We start from the raw sequence: 17,123 nt of genomic DNA on the forward strand, positions 1-17,123 counted from the left end.
GGTTCGCTGTGTAATCTACTAAATCCTCCTGTTCACCCTTTAGTAGTCTGTACTTATTGCTTTTATAGAGTTTGTAATATCAGGGCTTGTAATATAGGCCTTATTGTTGCCCATTGTGAAAACAGGATGCTACATTATATGGGCCAGTGGCCTGGTACAGCCGACTCTTCTTATGTTCTTCCGTCCATGGCCTTAAGCCACTACAAGTCCCATTGTCCCTGGAACCATTGGCCATGCTGGCTGGGCTGATGGGAGTCAGAATCCAGCATCTGGAGGACCACAAGTCCCTCACTCCTGTGCTAAACTAAGGTGCTCAGAGACATCTTTCTGCTCTGTGATGGTCATTTTTCTTTTCCTTGCAGGTGTCAACCTGACAGAAAAAATCAGGAAGATAAAGATTATCTTCACCCCCACAATCTGTAAACAGACTTGTCGACATGGCCGCTGCTACAACAGCTGTGAGAAAGGAGACACCACCACCCTGTACAGCCAGGGCGGGCATGACCATGACCCTAAATCGGGCTTCCGTATCTGTGAGTCTTCCCATATGTCTGACCCCTTTCACAAGGTTTATCTATCTTCCTCTGTTGCTTTCATCCACGAGACTAGCAATTCACTGCAGGAGCAGAGTTCAGAGCAGGAGGAGGATGACAGCTCAATTGGCCTGAAAATGAGTCTTCCCCGAGACTGGTCCTGCCCTCTTTGAGACAAGAGGTCGAATACAGTTACCTTTTGTCCTCCCCTCAATACAGCAGTTCAGTCAGAGTCTCAGACAGGCATTGCTGCAATTCTTCTTGTCAGGGCCAATTTTCTGCTTTCATTGGCATTAGCTTTTGGGTCTGACTCCCAACACCTAATTTCTTCCTGTTCTCTCCTTTCGCTTGTGTGGAAACCAGGAGAGTTGGCTGAAGCTTTTATGCCGTTCCTAATTATTATGGCAGCTGAAGCCTTTCTTCTGATCTTGCTGAAACTGTAATTGCACAGGAAATTTCAGTGAGCTGGACAGGTCAGCCCTCTAACCATTGCTCTGGAGCAACTTTCCCCAGCTGGTGCCCTCCAGATGTTTTGGGAGTGCAACTCCTACCAGCTCCAGATGACTAGCGCTACAAAACATCTAGAGGGCTCCAGGTTGGGGAAGGGCTGCTCTAGAGTTTGACCCTATCTAGTAGTTCTGGGACGTGGGTGGCGCTGTGGGTTAAACCACAGAGCCTAGGACTTGCCGATCAGAAGGTCGGCGGTTCGAATCCCCGTGACAGGGTGAGCTCCTGTTGCTCGGTCCCTGCTCCTGCCAACCTAGCAGTTCGAAAGCACGTCAAAGTGCAAGTAGATAAATAGGTACTGCTCCGGCGGGAAGGTAAACGGCATTTCCGTGTGCTGCTCTGGTTCGCCAGAAGCGGCTTAGTCATGCTGGCCACATGACCCGGAAGCTGTCTGTGGACAAATGCTGGCTCCCTCGGCCTATAGAGCGAGATGAGCACGCAACTCCAGAGTCGGTCACGACTGGACCTAAAGGTCAGGGGTCCTTTTACCTTTACCTTTAGTAGTTCTGTGGAATGGCCCTTCACAGGCTCTCACAGAAGAAGAACCCAAATGCTTCCTCCCTGTGGTTGAATTTTAGGGTGTCTTCCCATTCGAGGTTTCAGTCCGTTTTGGCTTAACATGCTGAATTGGAAAATGAAACCTACCTTGGCCATATTGCACGTTCTTCCAGCCCATGTTAGTAACATTCTTCCATGGCACAAATAGTAGGGCTGAGGATAGAAGTGCCTTCAAGCACCACAGGCAGAAAGTTGCTTAGTCATCTTTGGAAGTAGAGTTAGCTCACATGCTTGGCGTCCTTCATAACTGGGACAGCTTGACATCTTTCTGTGACTGAGACTTCTTGATAGGACAGGTATTTGCCTATTTGCTGGCTAGGGTGAGCTTCTGGACATTCATCTGCATTCCATCTCTGGCTTTCACTTACAAATTTCCTTTCTTTACAGATTTCTGCCAGATTCCCTGTCTAAATGGGGGACGCTGTGTGGGCAGGGATGAATGCTGGTGCCCATCTAACTCTACAGGGAAGTTCTGCCACCTACCAGCTTTGAAAGTGGAAAGGAAAAAAGACGTGCCAAACAGCCTGGCAAGCAACTCCATGAAACATTCCATGTACACACTTCCTTTATCCAACCAACTTGGTAAGCAGCACTAGTTTCGTTGTTTCTTATAGGCTGCTGGTGTGTGGAGCTTATATTGGGCATGCCTTTGCCTCCCCCCCACCTTCCTCTTGCCATGAAGTGGGAAAATAATTATCAGATGATAAGTGCCTTATAGAAGAAGGGGTGGTTCTCTACAAAAACATCCCTAACTCTGCTTAACTATTCACAATCTTAGTACTGCTCAATTGTGTGTGCTTCAAGATAAATACATATACAGGATGTTGGCTTAGGTGTGCACCTGTGCTTAGGACTCCTTTTGTGAGAGCACTACCTTTTACTGCCATGCAGGTATCTGACTTGTATTCTAATTAATTATTAGATATGATTTAGATATATAGACACACACACACACACACACACACACACAAATTGAGGACCTAAGTAGAGGTTTCTGAATTTCTTAATTAAAATCCCCATAAAGAAATAGCCACACTCCCTTCACATAGCTAAAACCCCTGGTCTAGAATTCATAATAAGCCACTCATGTAGGCTATAATCTACGCATAGCCTAGAAAGAAGCTAATGGATGATGCTAATATTCTTGTCCATACAGTGGTACCTCGAGTTACAAACGCCTCAGGTTACAAACGCTTCAGGTTACAAACTCCGCTAACCTGGAAGAGTTGCTTTGAGCTTAGAACTTTGCCCCAGGATGAGAACGGAAATTGTGTGCTGGCGGCTCAGTGGCAGCAAGAGGCCCCATTAGCGAAAGCAAGCCTCTAGTTAAGAACAGTTTCAGGTTAAGAACGGACCTCTGGAACGAATTAAGTTCGTAACTAGAGATACCACTGTATTGTGATACTCACAGGTTTCGTTGTTTTCTCTGGGCTTCATTGCAAGTCAAAAGTTATTTCCCTTGTTTGTACATTTTGGGCCATAAATGAACGAGCGATGGCTGCTTTTCAATCTAATGGTTGTACTGAGAACCAGTGTGGTCCTGGTCAGAGTACAGTGGTGCCCCGCAAGACGAACGCCTCGCAAGACGGAAAACCCGCTAGATGAAAGGGTTTTCCGTTTTTCGATGCGCTTCGCAAGACGAATTTCCCTATGGGCTTGCTTTGCAAGACGAAAACGTCTTGCGAGTCTTGCGATTTTTTCCGCTTTCCCCCCTTTTTCTAAGCCGCTAATAGCCTTTTAGCTGCTAAGCCGCTAAGCCTTTAATAGCCACTAAGCCGCTAAACCGCTAATAGCGCTAATCCGCTAAGCCGCTAATAGGGTTGCTTCGCAAGACGAAAAAACCGCTAGACGAAGAGACTCACGGAACGGATTGTTTTCGTCTTGCGAGGCACCACTGTATATCCACTAACCCCTCTAGAAATTTGTAGGTTGCTGCAGAGCAAGAAGCAAAGTCATGTTTCCATTGACAAACTTTCCTTCCAGCTTCCAGAAACCCTTCCCTTGTGAACGTACATATCAACCACCCTCCGGAAGCTGCTGTGCAGATCCATCAGGTAGCTCGAGTGAAAAGTGACGCAGATCAGTCGGAAGAGAACAGTGTTGAAGCCGTGTTGATATCTCAGTTTCCATTGGGTTCCCACCAGTACAGTGATAACGCCACCACCATCACCATCAACAACAACAACATTGTCACAGAGAGACATCAGCCGCAGAGGCCTCAGGACCTAGTGGGAAAGTGTTACATGGAGTCAATGCATGGAAAGGTCAGAGCTATTCTGTCTTAACTCAATTTTTTTCGCACACTTGGGGTGTAGGTTATGGAATGTGAGATTAATGGATGCAGTGTGTGTGAACCCTGAGCATGCGCATGAAATGTCATTTTGTATCATTTGATTTTATTTATTGAAAACATTTGTATCCCACCTTCTCTTGAAAAATCCAAGGTAACGTCATAAGGTAATGTTGAATGCAATAAAAAATAATAAAATGCAATCATCAAGCAAAAGAAGCAGCGGCGGAAAACTAATGGATAAAAGCAGGTAAAAACGATGAAATAGAGGCAGCTACAAACATTTAAAAGATCAAGGACAATGATTCAGGCATTTTGGTCCACCAGGGAGAATGTACAATTATTTTTTAAAATTACCTCAGCCTACAAATGCTCTAGAAAGTCAAACAAAAAATGCCAGGCAGGGTTCATTCAATTCTGTAGGTAGCGCTTTTTCCTTCCCCCAGAAACTCTTCCTCACAAAGGAGGCAGCTGAGCCTGTGGTCTGAAGCACTTTGCGCATCTTCAAAGAGCACATCTAGTCCTGTGAGTCAATAGAAGTGCTGATCAACTGATGCTACCTTGACCATACGTTGTTCTGAGACTTTTTGTTCCAGCCTTTTTACGGTCTGTTTTTCCTCACACACATACACTCAAACAATCTGGGTCCAAAGGACACTCTTTTTAGAGCTAGCTAAGATTTTAGTAGGAAATGAATATATATGGAAACTCTTCTCACAATAAACAAATGCTTGGTATTGATTAAAATTCATTTCCCTTGAAGCTTCTAGGGGAAGAAAATTCACATGAGTGGTGCAATCTAGTCCTACTCTTTTCTTCCCTCCCTCCCTCCCTCCCTCCCTCCCTCCCTCCCTCCCTTCCCTTCCTTCTTTCTTGTTTCATAGGTTCTGTGGAATTACAGTGGTACCTCGGGTTACATACGCTTCAGGTTACATACGCTTCAGGTTACAGACTCTGCTAACCCAGAAATAGTCCCTCGGGTTAAGAACTTTGCTTCAGGATGAGAACAGAAATCGTGTTCCGGTGGCGCGGCAGCAGCGGGACACCCCATTAGCTAAAGTGGTGCTTCAGGTTAAGAACAGTTTCAGGTTAAGAACAGACCTCCAGAATGAATTAAGTTCTTAACCCGAGGTACCACTGTATACAGGAGTTCAGAATAATGCTTGTGTGTATTTTTTAGATTGCTACATTGCATTTTTAACCCAGATTTTCAGGGGACAGTCTGTGTCATTTGGGATCCATGCCCAAGGCAATCAATTTTGACATTAGTCAGACTTGGCTCCATCCTGATTCCTAGTACTAGGTCTTCTCAGCCAAGCAATTCTACATGGATTCATTCTGAAAATTTGGTATGAAACATTTTGCCTATAATAATAGGGTTGGAAAATCCCAATTCCACTTTATGAGAGTAAATGATCCATGCAGTCGCTGTTTTCCTTAAGTACTTGTTTTTCCCCCAAGTGCTGACTGGCGGATTTAGTGAAAGGAGGAGACACATTTAGGCCTTACTTCATCTCAGGTAGGGTTCTATAGGTAACTTCAGGGGGTGGGAGTGGGGAAAGCAGCTACCTTGTTCTTCTCTTGTTTCGTTCCACTGGAGCAGGGTCCGCAGTGGAGCAGACTAGGTGATGGCTAGGAGCCTGGGCAGGAAGCATTTGTCTCTTCCGTTTCAGTCTGAAGCCATACTTATTGGAATGTGAGTGCTGGGCACATGGCCATTTTGGCGATGGATGAGTGCCAGATTTGGCCTGTGGACTACGACAATTCAGCTCTAATGGGGGAGACTGTAATCCAGAGGGACTTGTTAGGAGGGGGAAAAAATACTCATTAAGTAAATGAAAACGCCTCGCCACAAATGTCCCCACAAGGTCTGGAATTGTCTACCCATCCCGCGAGTTAATAGACGTACGTCTGTGAAAAGGCATTTGTTTTATCCAAAGGCTTTGCTTGGTGATATTATCTCTGGGTCATGCTCTGCTGCTCAAACATAACAGTAATACCTTGTATCTAATACTAATACCCTGGCTTTCCAAGAGCCAAAGATACAGGCAAGGCTCTCGTTTTCCTGTCTGCGAGACTGTTTACTGTCTTAAAATACACCTCTGGCCCTGCAGGGAGCATGGGTGCCTGTAATGACGCCTAAGAATAATGCAAGCACCATTGTTAGGGATGGAGGAGAAGTTTGTTTGGTTTGCATTTCACTGCGAAACTCCTTAACACAAAGCGAAGGAACAGCTATCCTTCAACATTTACACGGCTCTGAATTTTGCAATGTAGTTCTCTAACCCAAAAATGTCTGTGTTAGGGGAAAGGGCACAGATAAAATGTCACATTAGTGAAAATAACATGCAAAATGCTCAGCATGAGGGGAAAATGTATACATTAAACAAAAATGCATTTGTTAGGAGAAAATTTCTTGGAAATGCATATAATTTTTATGTGGTCTTTTTTTTATTTTTTAAGCCCATAAAGTGACGTGGAACAGAACTTAAAGAATGGAAAAAGTAGAAACTGAGAGAAACCAACATTGACAGATTTATTCATCCCTAACCCCTAGCCTTCCATAGAAAGACAGGCCTGTACTTCTCCTTCCCATCACTGGCATCTTGGCACTTTTAGCTGTGGTCTACAATGTGCTGCCCCTGAAAGAATGGAATGGAAGATTGGGCATAGGGCTTAACATAGCCTTCCTTCCAAAGTACAAATAGCACAGGATTCTGATGCTCTCTCTTTTTTCCCCATTTCTCTTTCTAGTGTGCTGACCCACTACCTGGTCTGGCCAGCTATGAGGATTGTTGTGGCAGTGTGGGGGCCTTTTGGGGGGTCAGCAGATGCATTCCATGCCCATCGAAACCAGGTAAGTGCTATCTAAGGGAGAAACCATTAGCATTGCCCTCTACGAGTCTTGTAGGGCCAATGCAGGACATGAGGCTGAACATAAACTGGGTTGTTACTGATCCATTTGGACTGACCCATTTGGAACTGGAAAGTAGCACAAGGCACGGCCACTTGTTTCAGAGACACTGTTTCTTCCTGGACATGATCCTGAATGCACTCGGGCAGGAGAAAGCATGTAATATGGTATTCTCAGGGATGATTACTTGGCTGCAGTGTCAGTTTAGGTGCCAGCAGGAATTGGTTTGACGCGGTTGCTGGCTCAGAACTTTGTGGTCTGCTTATATACCAGATCTGTAAAACCCAAGGGCAGACTGATGTTTGTTCCATGTCAGAGAAATTAGGCAAGAGAAAACTGGAAAACAGTGCCCGTCATTTTAGGAGGTATGCCTGCATATTGGCTGGTGAGGTTGCATACTCAGCCTTACAGACTTACAGGCCTGCTTTAGATGAAGACTTGGCAGGGGCTCTGGAAATAACACTACATCAAACAATTGGCAGGGTTGAATCTAGAGTCCATTCCAGGGGCATACAAATCCAGTTCTGCATTTTCTTTTCCCAGTACCCAAAGAGATTGATGCAGAACAAAGGTAGAGGTTATTCTGAAAGGAGCATGGCACTTCCATTGGCTTATTTCTTGGTGTGCTGGAAATACCTAGTGAATGAAAAGGGAGACTGACTTATTCTTCCAGAGTGGTGGCTGCTAGGTCTACCCATTCATTGCACTTCTCCTGGAATCTGCATGCTGAATTGCCCACACTATCGGGTATGCCAGGGCTGTGTAGGTAGGGAAGGGGCAAAGTTTAGTGTCTGGTTTTAAATTTTTCCCCCCTTACCAGTTTTTAAAACAAATACTTGAATTTGTGACAAGTTCCCCTTTAATTAGACACTGTGGCAGGATTACTGTCAGGAGTTCCCCTGCCCCCACCCCATGGGTAGCATGTGCTGAGAAGTAATTGACAATTAGCTCTTGTTCTGCTTTGTATTTATATACTTAAACCTATATTGCTTTTATTTTTATTTTTTTTAGTAATATTGGATTTATTCTATGTTTGTTAAATTGTTTATTTTGCCATTTTTTAATTTGTTGACATGCTCTCTATTTCATATATTTGTATTATGAGGTTTTGAATGTTTGTTATAAGCCACTTTGGGCACAACTGATGGTGGAAAAGTGGCATATAAGTCATCTTAAACAATCAAGTAAGAGAAGGATCAAACTGCTATGATGAAAGTGAAGATGCATTGTCTTGATCTATGTGTGTCAGGCTTGAGGCTATAGCAATTATATTATTATTATTATTATTATTATTATTATTATTATTATTATTATTACTTACACCCCACCCATCTGACTGGGGTGCCCCAGCCACTCTGGATGGCTACCAACATGATAAAAATATAGCAAAACATCAAAAAGTTAAAAACTTCCCAATACAGGGCTGCCTTTAGATGTCTTTGGAAAGTTGGGTGGTTGTTTATCTCTTTGACATCTGATGGGAGGGTGTTCCACAGGGCAGGTGCCACTACCAAGAAGGCCCTCTGCCTGATTCCCTGTAACCTCACTTCTTGCAGTGAGGGAACCACCAGAAGGCCCTCAGAACTGGACCTCAGTTTCCAGGCTGAATGTTGGGGGTGAAGATGCTCTTTCAGTTATACAGGGCCAAGGCTGTTAAAGGCTTTAAAGGTCAGCACCAACACTTTGTAGATTTTTAGGAATGAATGAATGAATGAATGAATAAATAAATAAAAATGTCCAGCAGCACCTTAGAGACCAACTAAGTTTGTTCTGAGTATAAGCTTTCGTGTGCATGCAAACTTAGTAGGTCTCTAAGGTGCTACTGGACAATTTTTAAATTTATTTTGACTGCATCATACCAACATGGCTACCTACCTGAATCTAGATTTTTAGAACCAGTGTTATGCGGTCCTGGCAGCTGCTCCCATGTTTCTGTGTCACCTTCAAAGGTAGCCCACTAATTATTTCACACAACAACAACAACAACAACAACAATTATTATTATTATTATTATTATTATTATTATTATTATTTATACTCCACCCTTTTTCCTGATGGAATTCAAGGTGGTTTACAGGTAAAAAAGAAGACCACTAAAAACACTGGAAAATCTATCATTAAAATAGAATTAAACATGGATAGAATTAAAGCTATATACATACAGGTATATAAAATCTGTTTAAATAAACAAACTATGTTAGGGAAATATTTCATTTTCCCAGGTGCAAAATAAATAAAGTAAAAATAAAAACACCAGCACCAAAACAGATGTGCAATTTTTTTTGGGGGGGGGGCGGGAATTTGACTGTGGGGAAGAAATTAGTAACAAACACATTTAGGGCTCCATAACTGATTGTGCAGAAAGGCCCCAAAATGGCCCTTGCATTCCACAAGTCAAAATCAAGCTTCAGTCTGTTAATGAGCTGCTCCCTAGTGGGACATGTGAAAATCAGCCCACAGCCTCAAGGAGGGATTATTATATCAGAAAGGGCAATCTCATGTGATCAAAGAAGTAGTTGCTGTAAGACTGGAAGTGGCCAACCTGTGTTTGCATCACAGGTTCTTTCCATCTGGGACAGATTTAGCTTGTTTTGGTGTTTGTCAAAGGAACCTGTCCAGGGTCTACTCTTGAGTTCATCTTTATCCTTTCTAAGACTTCCTGGATAAAGGAAATCCATATCTCCTTGTGAAATGATCTTGATGCCAGCTTTAGGTTTGCAGGACTGTTGGAAGCTTTTTCACATAACCTTCGCATTCATGGCAGCTGCGATTTCTGCTGACTTTCATCTGTGCTGCCATGGACTGAACCAGTAATGCAACTGAACCAGTTATGCAACTGAACCAGTTATGCAGTGTAACAAACTCAGCATGGACGGGCTTATGGCACTTGTGGCCATAGTCTTTTAACCGGTTGCCTTGAGATGTAGTAAGCTGAACCATGCATTCAGCACTTAGAAATTGCATGGCTGGGTAGCTGTAAGTTGCATGGACTGGAATAAATCATCCTTGCTTACAGATGTGTCAGATTGCAGTCCAGGTCTGGCTTCTTGGAGCGCTATGGAAGGGTTCAACTCTGCCCATTCATCCATTTGTGTGTGTGTGTGTGTGTGTGTGTGTGTGTGTGAGAGAGAGAGAGAGAGAGAGAGAGAGAGAGAGAGGGAGGGAGGGAGGGAGGGAGGGAACTCAATGTCATGGACTGGCTGGATGCCAAGGAGTGGTGAGAGGCATCAGCTGGGGAACCCCCAAGGGAAGAAAGCCCAGAACCCAGGGGATTGGTTGTGGGACGATGATGAGTGGGCAGAGGGAAGGAGGAGGTGTCGGAAGCTGAAGAGGTAACAAGGTTTAGTGAGCAAGAAGAGGTTGTGGCAGAGAGCAGTCCAGAAGCAGAGGCAGAAGCAGAGACTGGTGAGGAGGGGGCCCAAGAGGCAGAGTAGAGCTAGGCTGCCAGGGAGTCTCTACCCCCTGCTGTAATCAGGTTCTTTCCCGTTGGTCTCCCAGAACACAGAGAGGAACGAAGAGGGCGGAGCAAAGATAGACAAGGCGAAGGAGCCACAGGTTGCTGGGGAAGGACCCAGGAGAGGAGCCTTAGAGAGCAGTGGGAAGGCAGCGGCCTTCAGCTCTTGCAATTACCTCATTGGGGCAAGACCTACTGGGAAGAGTTGTGGAATTGACATCAGAAAGGCAGTGCTTTGTCCTGGATCGGAAAAAAGCTCAACATTTTTCAGGGTGTCCTGGGTTTTACTTTTTGAAATATGGCAACCCTATCACTATGCCTGCACTCTTTTGCTTTTTTTGAATATTGCTTTTTTTTTTTTAACTTAACTGGCACTGGCTGTTTTATTAATGACCTGCTCCTCACTCCCGCTGCTGAAACTCATACACCTGTGCATTCCCCTAGCTGCTCTGTGTAGCCCAACCAGCTCTGTACTTTCATTGCCTTCTAGAACTAGCAACTTACATATATCACATTTCTCACATTTAAAAAAATCTTTTTTTGTTGTTTTTGTTCTAATGAGAGAAAACGTGTGTTGGGAAGTTGCAATGGGTAGTGTTGAGTATGGTATTCAACGCACTCCCTCAATGGACCTCCCACTGAGTCAGCCAAGGGTTGGCAAATAGGTGGCAGATCGCCCAGATTAAGCCAGAGTCACTGAGAGATGCTGAACGATGTTACAAGCCGCACACCATTCCTTGAACTAGAATGGAAAAACATTGTTAAAACCAAATCCTTGCCCATCCTCACTGGGATAATGATAAAAAGATGACTCAGATAAAATATTGCAAACAGCTAATGAAGTCTATGAAAATAACTTTGCCAAGCAGAGTGGCTCCACAGCACCCCAGAGGCTGCTCAACTCCCGCTGAGTGTGCTGTGGGGCACTTTTTAAATGGAAAAAGGGAGTTGATTCTATGGAAATGGAATTTATGTAGTGCTTTTCATTAAGCGTGCATTTCTGTGAGTCTTTTCATCCTGTGGAATTTCAGCATGAGTTACTCATCTCTCTCTCTCTGGAGCGGTCCCCAAAGATTTAGAATAGAGACTCTACTTAACTTGAAAAGGGCCAGTGCATTGTCTTTGTTGAATGCATACTTTTTGTTTCAACTTTCTGTTAGCTCACGACTCTTTGCTAGCGGAGTGCAGCTGGAAGTGCTCTGCTAATTGTTCTGCAGTGCATAGGAGGGTAACCAAGCAATTTTAATTGCTTAAATAGATTCAGTGGAATTGCTTGAATGGAAATCTATCCCAGACACCAAAGCTGTTGGAGGCTTAATTTTTTTAAGTGCCCTTGAATTTGTATGATCAGAAATCTATATCCCATGATAGAATCATATTGTCGAGAAAGACTAAAAGGACATCCATTCCAAGCCTCTCTTTCTTCAGACTTCCATGCAGTTTACCCTGTTTGAAGCCCCTGGGCATCCAAGCCATTTTAGGCCTGCTGTGAATTTAAAGCTGCAGCTTATTAAGAAGGAATGCAGCTTGCTTGGGCTCAGCAGTCTCCACTTAGGTGTTCAGCTGGATGGCTAACTAACTGCCCAGGTGACTCTCCCTCCAAACTCACTCCTCTCACAGCAAGCAAACTGAATTTGCAGTCCACATACTTGCGCTCACATACTACAATGAGCAGGAAATCCAGAAGTGGGTATTTTCGACTTTTTTCCTTTATCCTTTTTTTGGACGCTTTACTTAATTCTAACCCCTGGTTGAAGCAAATAGACTCAAAGCAATCTTGGCACTTTCAGGAAGCAATTTTAATGCTGCTCTTCTGATTATAGTTCCTCTTTCAATGCTCTCATGGCTTCTTATGTTTTAATGTTAGTAATTTCATATTCCTCTCTCTCTCTCTCTCTATATATATATATATATATTAGTTTTTTAACTTATCATTTTCAATAATTATTAAACATACTTTTATATCTTATACATTTTTTTGACTTCCATCAATCACATCTGAAATTTTTTCCAATCTTTTCACTTAAGATACATTTCTTACTTTCACTATTACATTTAAATCTCATAACTAATATCTCTCTTCTTTATCAGTAATTTAATATTCCTGCTCCAGCAGCTAAGATGTTTCAGTGGTCGGTCTTTTTAATTGTTGTGCTGCTATTTTGCATGTGTTGTCCTTGTTTCCTGTCTCTTCATGAGCTGCAGGAGGAGGCAGTGACGGCCACCCGCTTGGATGACTTTAAAAGAAAATTATCATTGCAACCCAATATGTTAAAGAAGACAAACACAACCTCACCTAAGAAAAAAGCATGCAAAGCAAGGATGTATATCCCTCAGCAAGAAGGCTGCCTTACCCACTCCCTTTACATTGGGATGGGAGTACAGTGGACGCTCAGGTTGCGAACGTGATCCGTGTGGGATGCACGTTCACAACCCGCAGCATTTGCAACCTGCAGTGGCGCGTCTGTGCATGTGCGGGTTGCAATTCGGTGCTTCTGCGCATGCACAAAGCACGATTTAGCACTTCTGCGCATTCGCGACCGCTAAAACCCGGAAGTTGTGGGTGAACAAATCAGACGACACAGCGATTCTTCAAACAGCTCTTGTTTATTCACAGGCCAGAACAGAACTGAACTGAAGGGTTCAGCCAGCCTGCTTATATAGAGCTCCACTAGAATGCAACAGTAACCATTTTCTGTAACTATCCAATCACTGAACGTCACTTTCAATCCCTTATTTGCATATGTGGACCTGAGTGAAAACTATCTACAGTAACCCCCTGCTGGCCCAGGGTGAGAACTTCAGTAAATAACAGTAACCTGTTCCAGTACTTCCGGGTTTTGGTGCATCCGTAACCTGAAAAAACGCAACCTGAAGTGTCTGTAACCCAAGGTATGACTGTAATGTGCTAAGGGGAGTCACAGCCAAATAAAACATCACAGGAAAGGTATGCGGTCCAGGACTGGACCTAAGTTTGATGGAGTCCTTGGCAAATGCTCCCTGCATTTGGTGGGACATGGTAGGGAGCAGCACCACCATTTTGTTTTCTTCCAGTGCCCCTGGTGTAGCATCGCCCTGGGGCATTGTGGGAAATTAAATGCGAAATGGTATCCCCCCTACACACACTGGTGGCTCTCATTTGGCTTTGTCATATGGCCCTGGAGTGACACCAGCAGTATTGTGTGCAGTTCAAATGGCAACTCGCTGGCCCAACCACCTGGCAAGGCAGGTGTCAGGGCTCAGGGCCAGTGTCAGTGCACTGGGAGGTCCTGTTGTGGTGCTGGGACCCAGCAGCTACCCAAAATGCCATGTTCTGATGCTAGGCCTGCTTTGTTCACAGTTACACTTCCTCAGAGACACTCATGTTAACCTAGATTAAATTACACTAGGCTGAATGTTGAATACCATCTATCTCAGAAGTCAGCATTTTACACTAGCCCCTTCCTTTGTTCCTACGAATCATGAACGGCTTTCTTATCTGCCACTTTCCTCCTCACTGTTGCGCAGTCTCATCGAGCAGCTTAGTTCCTTTGCATCATCTACTCCATGTGCTTATTCTCCAAGTAATAATATCTTTTCTTCTTGTTGTAACCTGCCGTCGCTCCTGTTTGTCATATAGGCAGTTCACTGTTTTCTGGCTTGGTTCCATCACCTTCTTGTCAGCAGTGGCTCACAGCCCCTCAAGCAGCCATGCTGGGCCCCCTGCAGAGATTAACTGTGACTGTTGAAGCCGATTTCTACGCAGCTACTTCGACATGCAGCTCAGCAAGTCAGCTTGGCGTTTTGTAGCTAATCATTCATAGCAGTGACTCCATTCTGGCTTCTGTTAGCCCTCAGGCCGCCCTCTTTCATATGCAGCTGCCTGCACTGATGTAAGGCATGCTTGGAGCACTGGAGCAGACATGTAGCCTAGAAGTGAGCGCATCAAAGTGTGCGGCCAGTTCCAAGCATTATCTGCAAACAAGTTCCTCTAATTGAGAGCTTGGCACCCTGAGGGCTCCTGAGGAGTGGCATGTACACGTGCCACATTTTAAATACCTTGGAAGTTGGCTAGGGCAGGATTCTTACGCCCAATTTAGAGTTTACACAGAAACTGTGATTACCCGCCCCTGGCCAAAGCTTTTTCTTGAACTGAAGGTGCTGCAAAAAAAAATTTCAACTGTATATTAGTCCATAGCCTGCCATGTACCCACAAGTGAATATCCCTTACTCTGGCGTGTATCCTAAAATAAGTTAATTTTCGGAAGTTCACAGATGGAAAGGTTCCTGCCCACAATGCCTCCTCTCTGTACCCTCCTGAAAAAGCCCCCATGGAAAGTCAGGAGTCCTTCCTGAACAACGCAGTGGGACACAGGAGTTACTTGGGGAGGTGGGAACCCCCCAAATTTTGTCTAGCTTTGGGATAGTCTTCCTTTCCCTCTTACCTTCCCAAGCCCTATCTATCCCCTTGACCCCATGGAGAGGCTTTTTGTGGAGCACAGGTTGGTTTGGGGGGCAGGTCAGGTAAAGGAGAACACTGGAAACTTTTCCTGTGAACTTCTCTAAGGTGTCTTAGGATTCAAGACTCTGCAATCAAAATATATTATTTTGTCCAACTTGGAAAGTCAAGTGGTCCAACGTCTGGAACACTGGCTTAAAACTGAGAAACCTGGTGGCAGCATAGACCTGCAACACTGTTTATAAGTTGAGAGACTGTTCCTGCCTGCACATTATTATTTTTTTTGCCATTTCTCTGTCAGGTTTCTTCCTGCAGGAGTTACACAATGGGTCCCTGGTTTAGATGCAGAACCTTTAGTGCACTTACTGCTACAAGGCAGAGAATAAGGATGAAAAAGTACATTATGACTGGATGATACAGTTTCATTAGTTATCTGGAATAATCAAGATGCCAGTTTTGTTCTTTTTGAAATAATAGTAGTAGTTGTTGTACAGTGGTACCTCGCAAGACGAATGCCTCGCAAGACAAAAAACTCGCTAGACGAAAGGTTTTTCCGTTTTCAAGTTGCCTCGCAAGATGAATTTCCCTATGGGCTTGCTTCACAAGACGAAAACGTCTCGCGACTTTGTTTCCTTTGTCTAAATAATAATTCGCAAGACGAAAAATTCGCTAGACGACAAAACTTGCGGAACGAATTAATTTCGTCTTGCGGGGCACCACTGTAGTAGTAATAATAATAATAATAATAATCATAACCACAACAACTCAAAGCAATGAAAGGGGTGGAGAATTGCTATCAGAAAGAAAAAGCCACAGGAAGTCTTTTCAGGGTACAAATTAATTCCAGACTGTAGGAGATGAGTTTATTTGTTTATTGTTTATAAATGTATTATGTATTAAATTTGTATATCATCCATGGATCTCAGGGCAGTTCACAACATACCATAAATTTACAATAATACATAATAAAAATAAGGACAAAAACAAACCAATAATTCCCCCCTCCCACAACACATTTAAAAGGGCATCTGGTGTCAATCAGGCCTGGGTGAAGAGGAACGTATAGGTGTATAATGAAGGTGCCTGCCAAACCTCCATTTGTATTTGTAAGCAATGGTGTTGTTATTTTGTTTATCTACTGATGCAGCGTATGAAATATATGGAAATGAAATCTTTTCCACAGCTTGAAAGCCAGCACAATGGACTACCTATCCAGTGAATTATCTTTTCTTCATTTTTGTTCATCTTTTATGAATGCCTTTGTGGAGCTCATGCGATGCGTTGCTATGACCACAGGAGTCTCAAGTTTAAGACTCTGAATGGTGTACTTTCTCCCGTGTTTCTAGGCTTCTAATTGCGTCTAATCTCCCAATAAAATGACAAATCTTTCCCCTTCTCTCAGCTTGGGATCGTTGTTTGCTTGTAGACATAACAGAGACTGACATGGCACTGAATGGACACTAGGGGAATAGGTTACTGTCCCGGCAGTAGGTGGAGGCCCTGGCTTTAGCCACCTGCAGAGTGCCGGTGCTTGAAACAAAGCCTACTGTTTGCAGATCTGGCAGTAAAGTAAGGCTTACAGGTTACATCATTTTAACCTTCAGCCAAGTCTTCAGGCAGGGCTGATATCCCACTTTCCCCCAAGGAAGGATCTCTCAGATGCCTGTTAGTCTAAGCCACATTTCCTCTTTCTGGAGAGAATTATAAACACACACACACACACACACACACACACACACTCACTTGAGAAGTCTTAATCCTTTCTGGCTGCCTCTACAGATGCAGTCACTGGCTGTGCTTAGTCAGAACATCTGACCTGTTTGCTTGAAGTGACTTTGTTCTCCTTCCTTATATCACATCCAAGTCCAGGAATCCAGAGCCGCAGGATCAGTCTGTTTGGAATGAAGGGAATGAGAAGGTCAGCTGCAATTCTCCTTCAAACCTGGCTTTTGGTTTTAATGACTTCACTCTTTTTGGACCACCATTGACTAAATGGTGACTTCATACGTATGGAAGGAGATGCGTCAGTAGCTGAGGTTGTGTTTGAATGGTGGTCTAGATTATAGGTGTCTAATTTGTGGCATAGAACAGTGTCACAAATCGTGCAAGCAGCAGTGGTTTGTGGCACTTCCGGATGGGAGTTGGAGAATCAGGCCTCTCTAGCACTGTCTAGCACCTCGGGGTGTGTTTTTTTACTAGAAGCAAAACCAATTCACAGCATGGGGTGGCAAGCACACTGCGGTGTATATTACAGTGGCACCATCTCATACTGTAAGCATGATTTGTAGCATGCTTGCATACCCTCCAACATTTCTCCAATGAAAATAGGAGCATCCCTCTTAATGAGGGTGAAAGAGGAGAGCGCAAAATATGGTCTGAAGCTCAACATAAAAAAAACTAAGATCATGGCCACTGGTCCCATCACCTCC

The 17,123-nt window shown here is 43.9% G+C and overlaps 1 protein-coding gene across 2 annotated transcripts in view; it reads left to right on the top strand.

Annotated features, from left to right (window-relative positions):
- LTBP2 (latent transforming growth factor beta binding protein 2) overlaps positions 1 to 17,123 on the top strand; it is a 131,355-nt gene that overhangs the window by 52,416 nt on the left and 61,816 nt on the right. For both annotated transcript variants that reach the window (XM_077925599.1, XM_028719712.2), the window contains exons 5-8: positions 363 to 533; positions 1,986 to 2,180; positions 3,582 to 3,862; positions 6,643 to 6,745. In XM_077925599.1, the coding sequence (XP_077781725.1) occupies positions 363 to 533; positions 1,986 to 2,180; positions 3,582 to 3,862; positions 6,643 to 6,745 (750 nt within the window). The remainder of the gene's footprint in view (positions 1 to 362; positions 534 to 1,985; positions 2,181 to 3,581; positions 3,863 to 6,642; positions 6,746 to 17,123) is intronic.

This window comes from Podarcis muralis, chromosome 1 (genome assembly GCF_964188315.1).
Source record: "Podarcis muralis chromosome 1, rPodMur119.hap1.1, whole genome shotgun sequence".
Classification (NCBI taxonomy): domain Eukaryota; kingdom Metazoa; phylum Chordata; class Lepidosauria; order Squamata; family Lacertidae; genus Podarcis; species Podarcis muralis.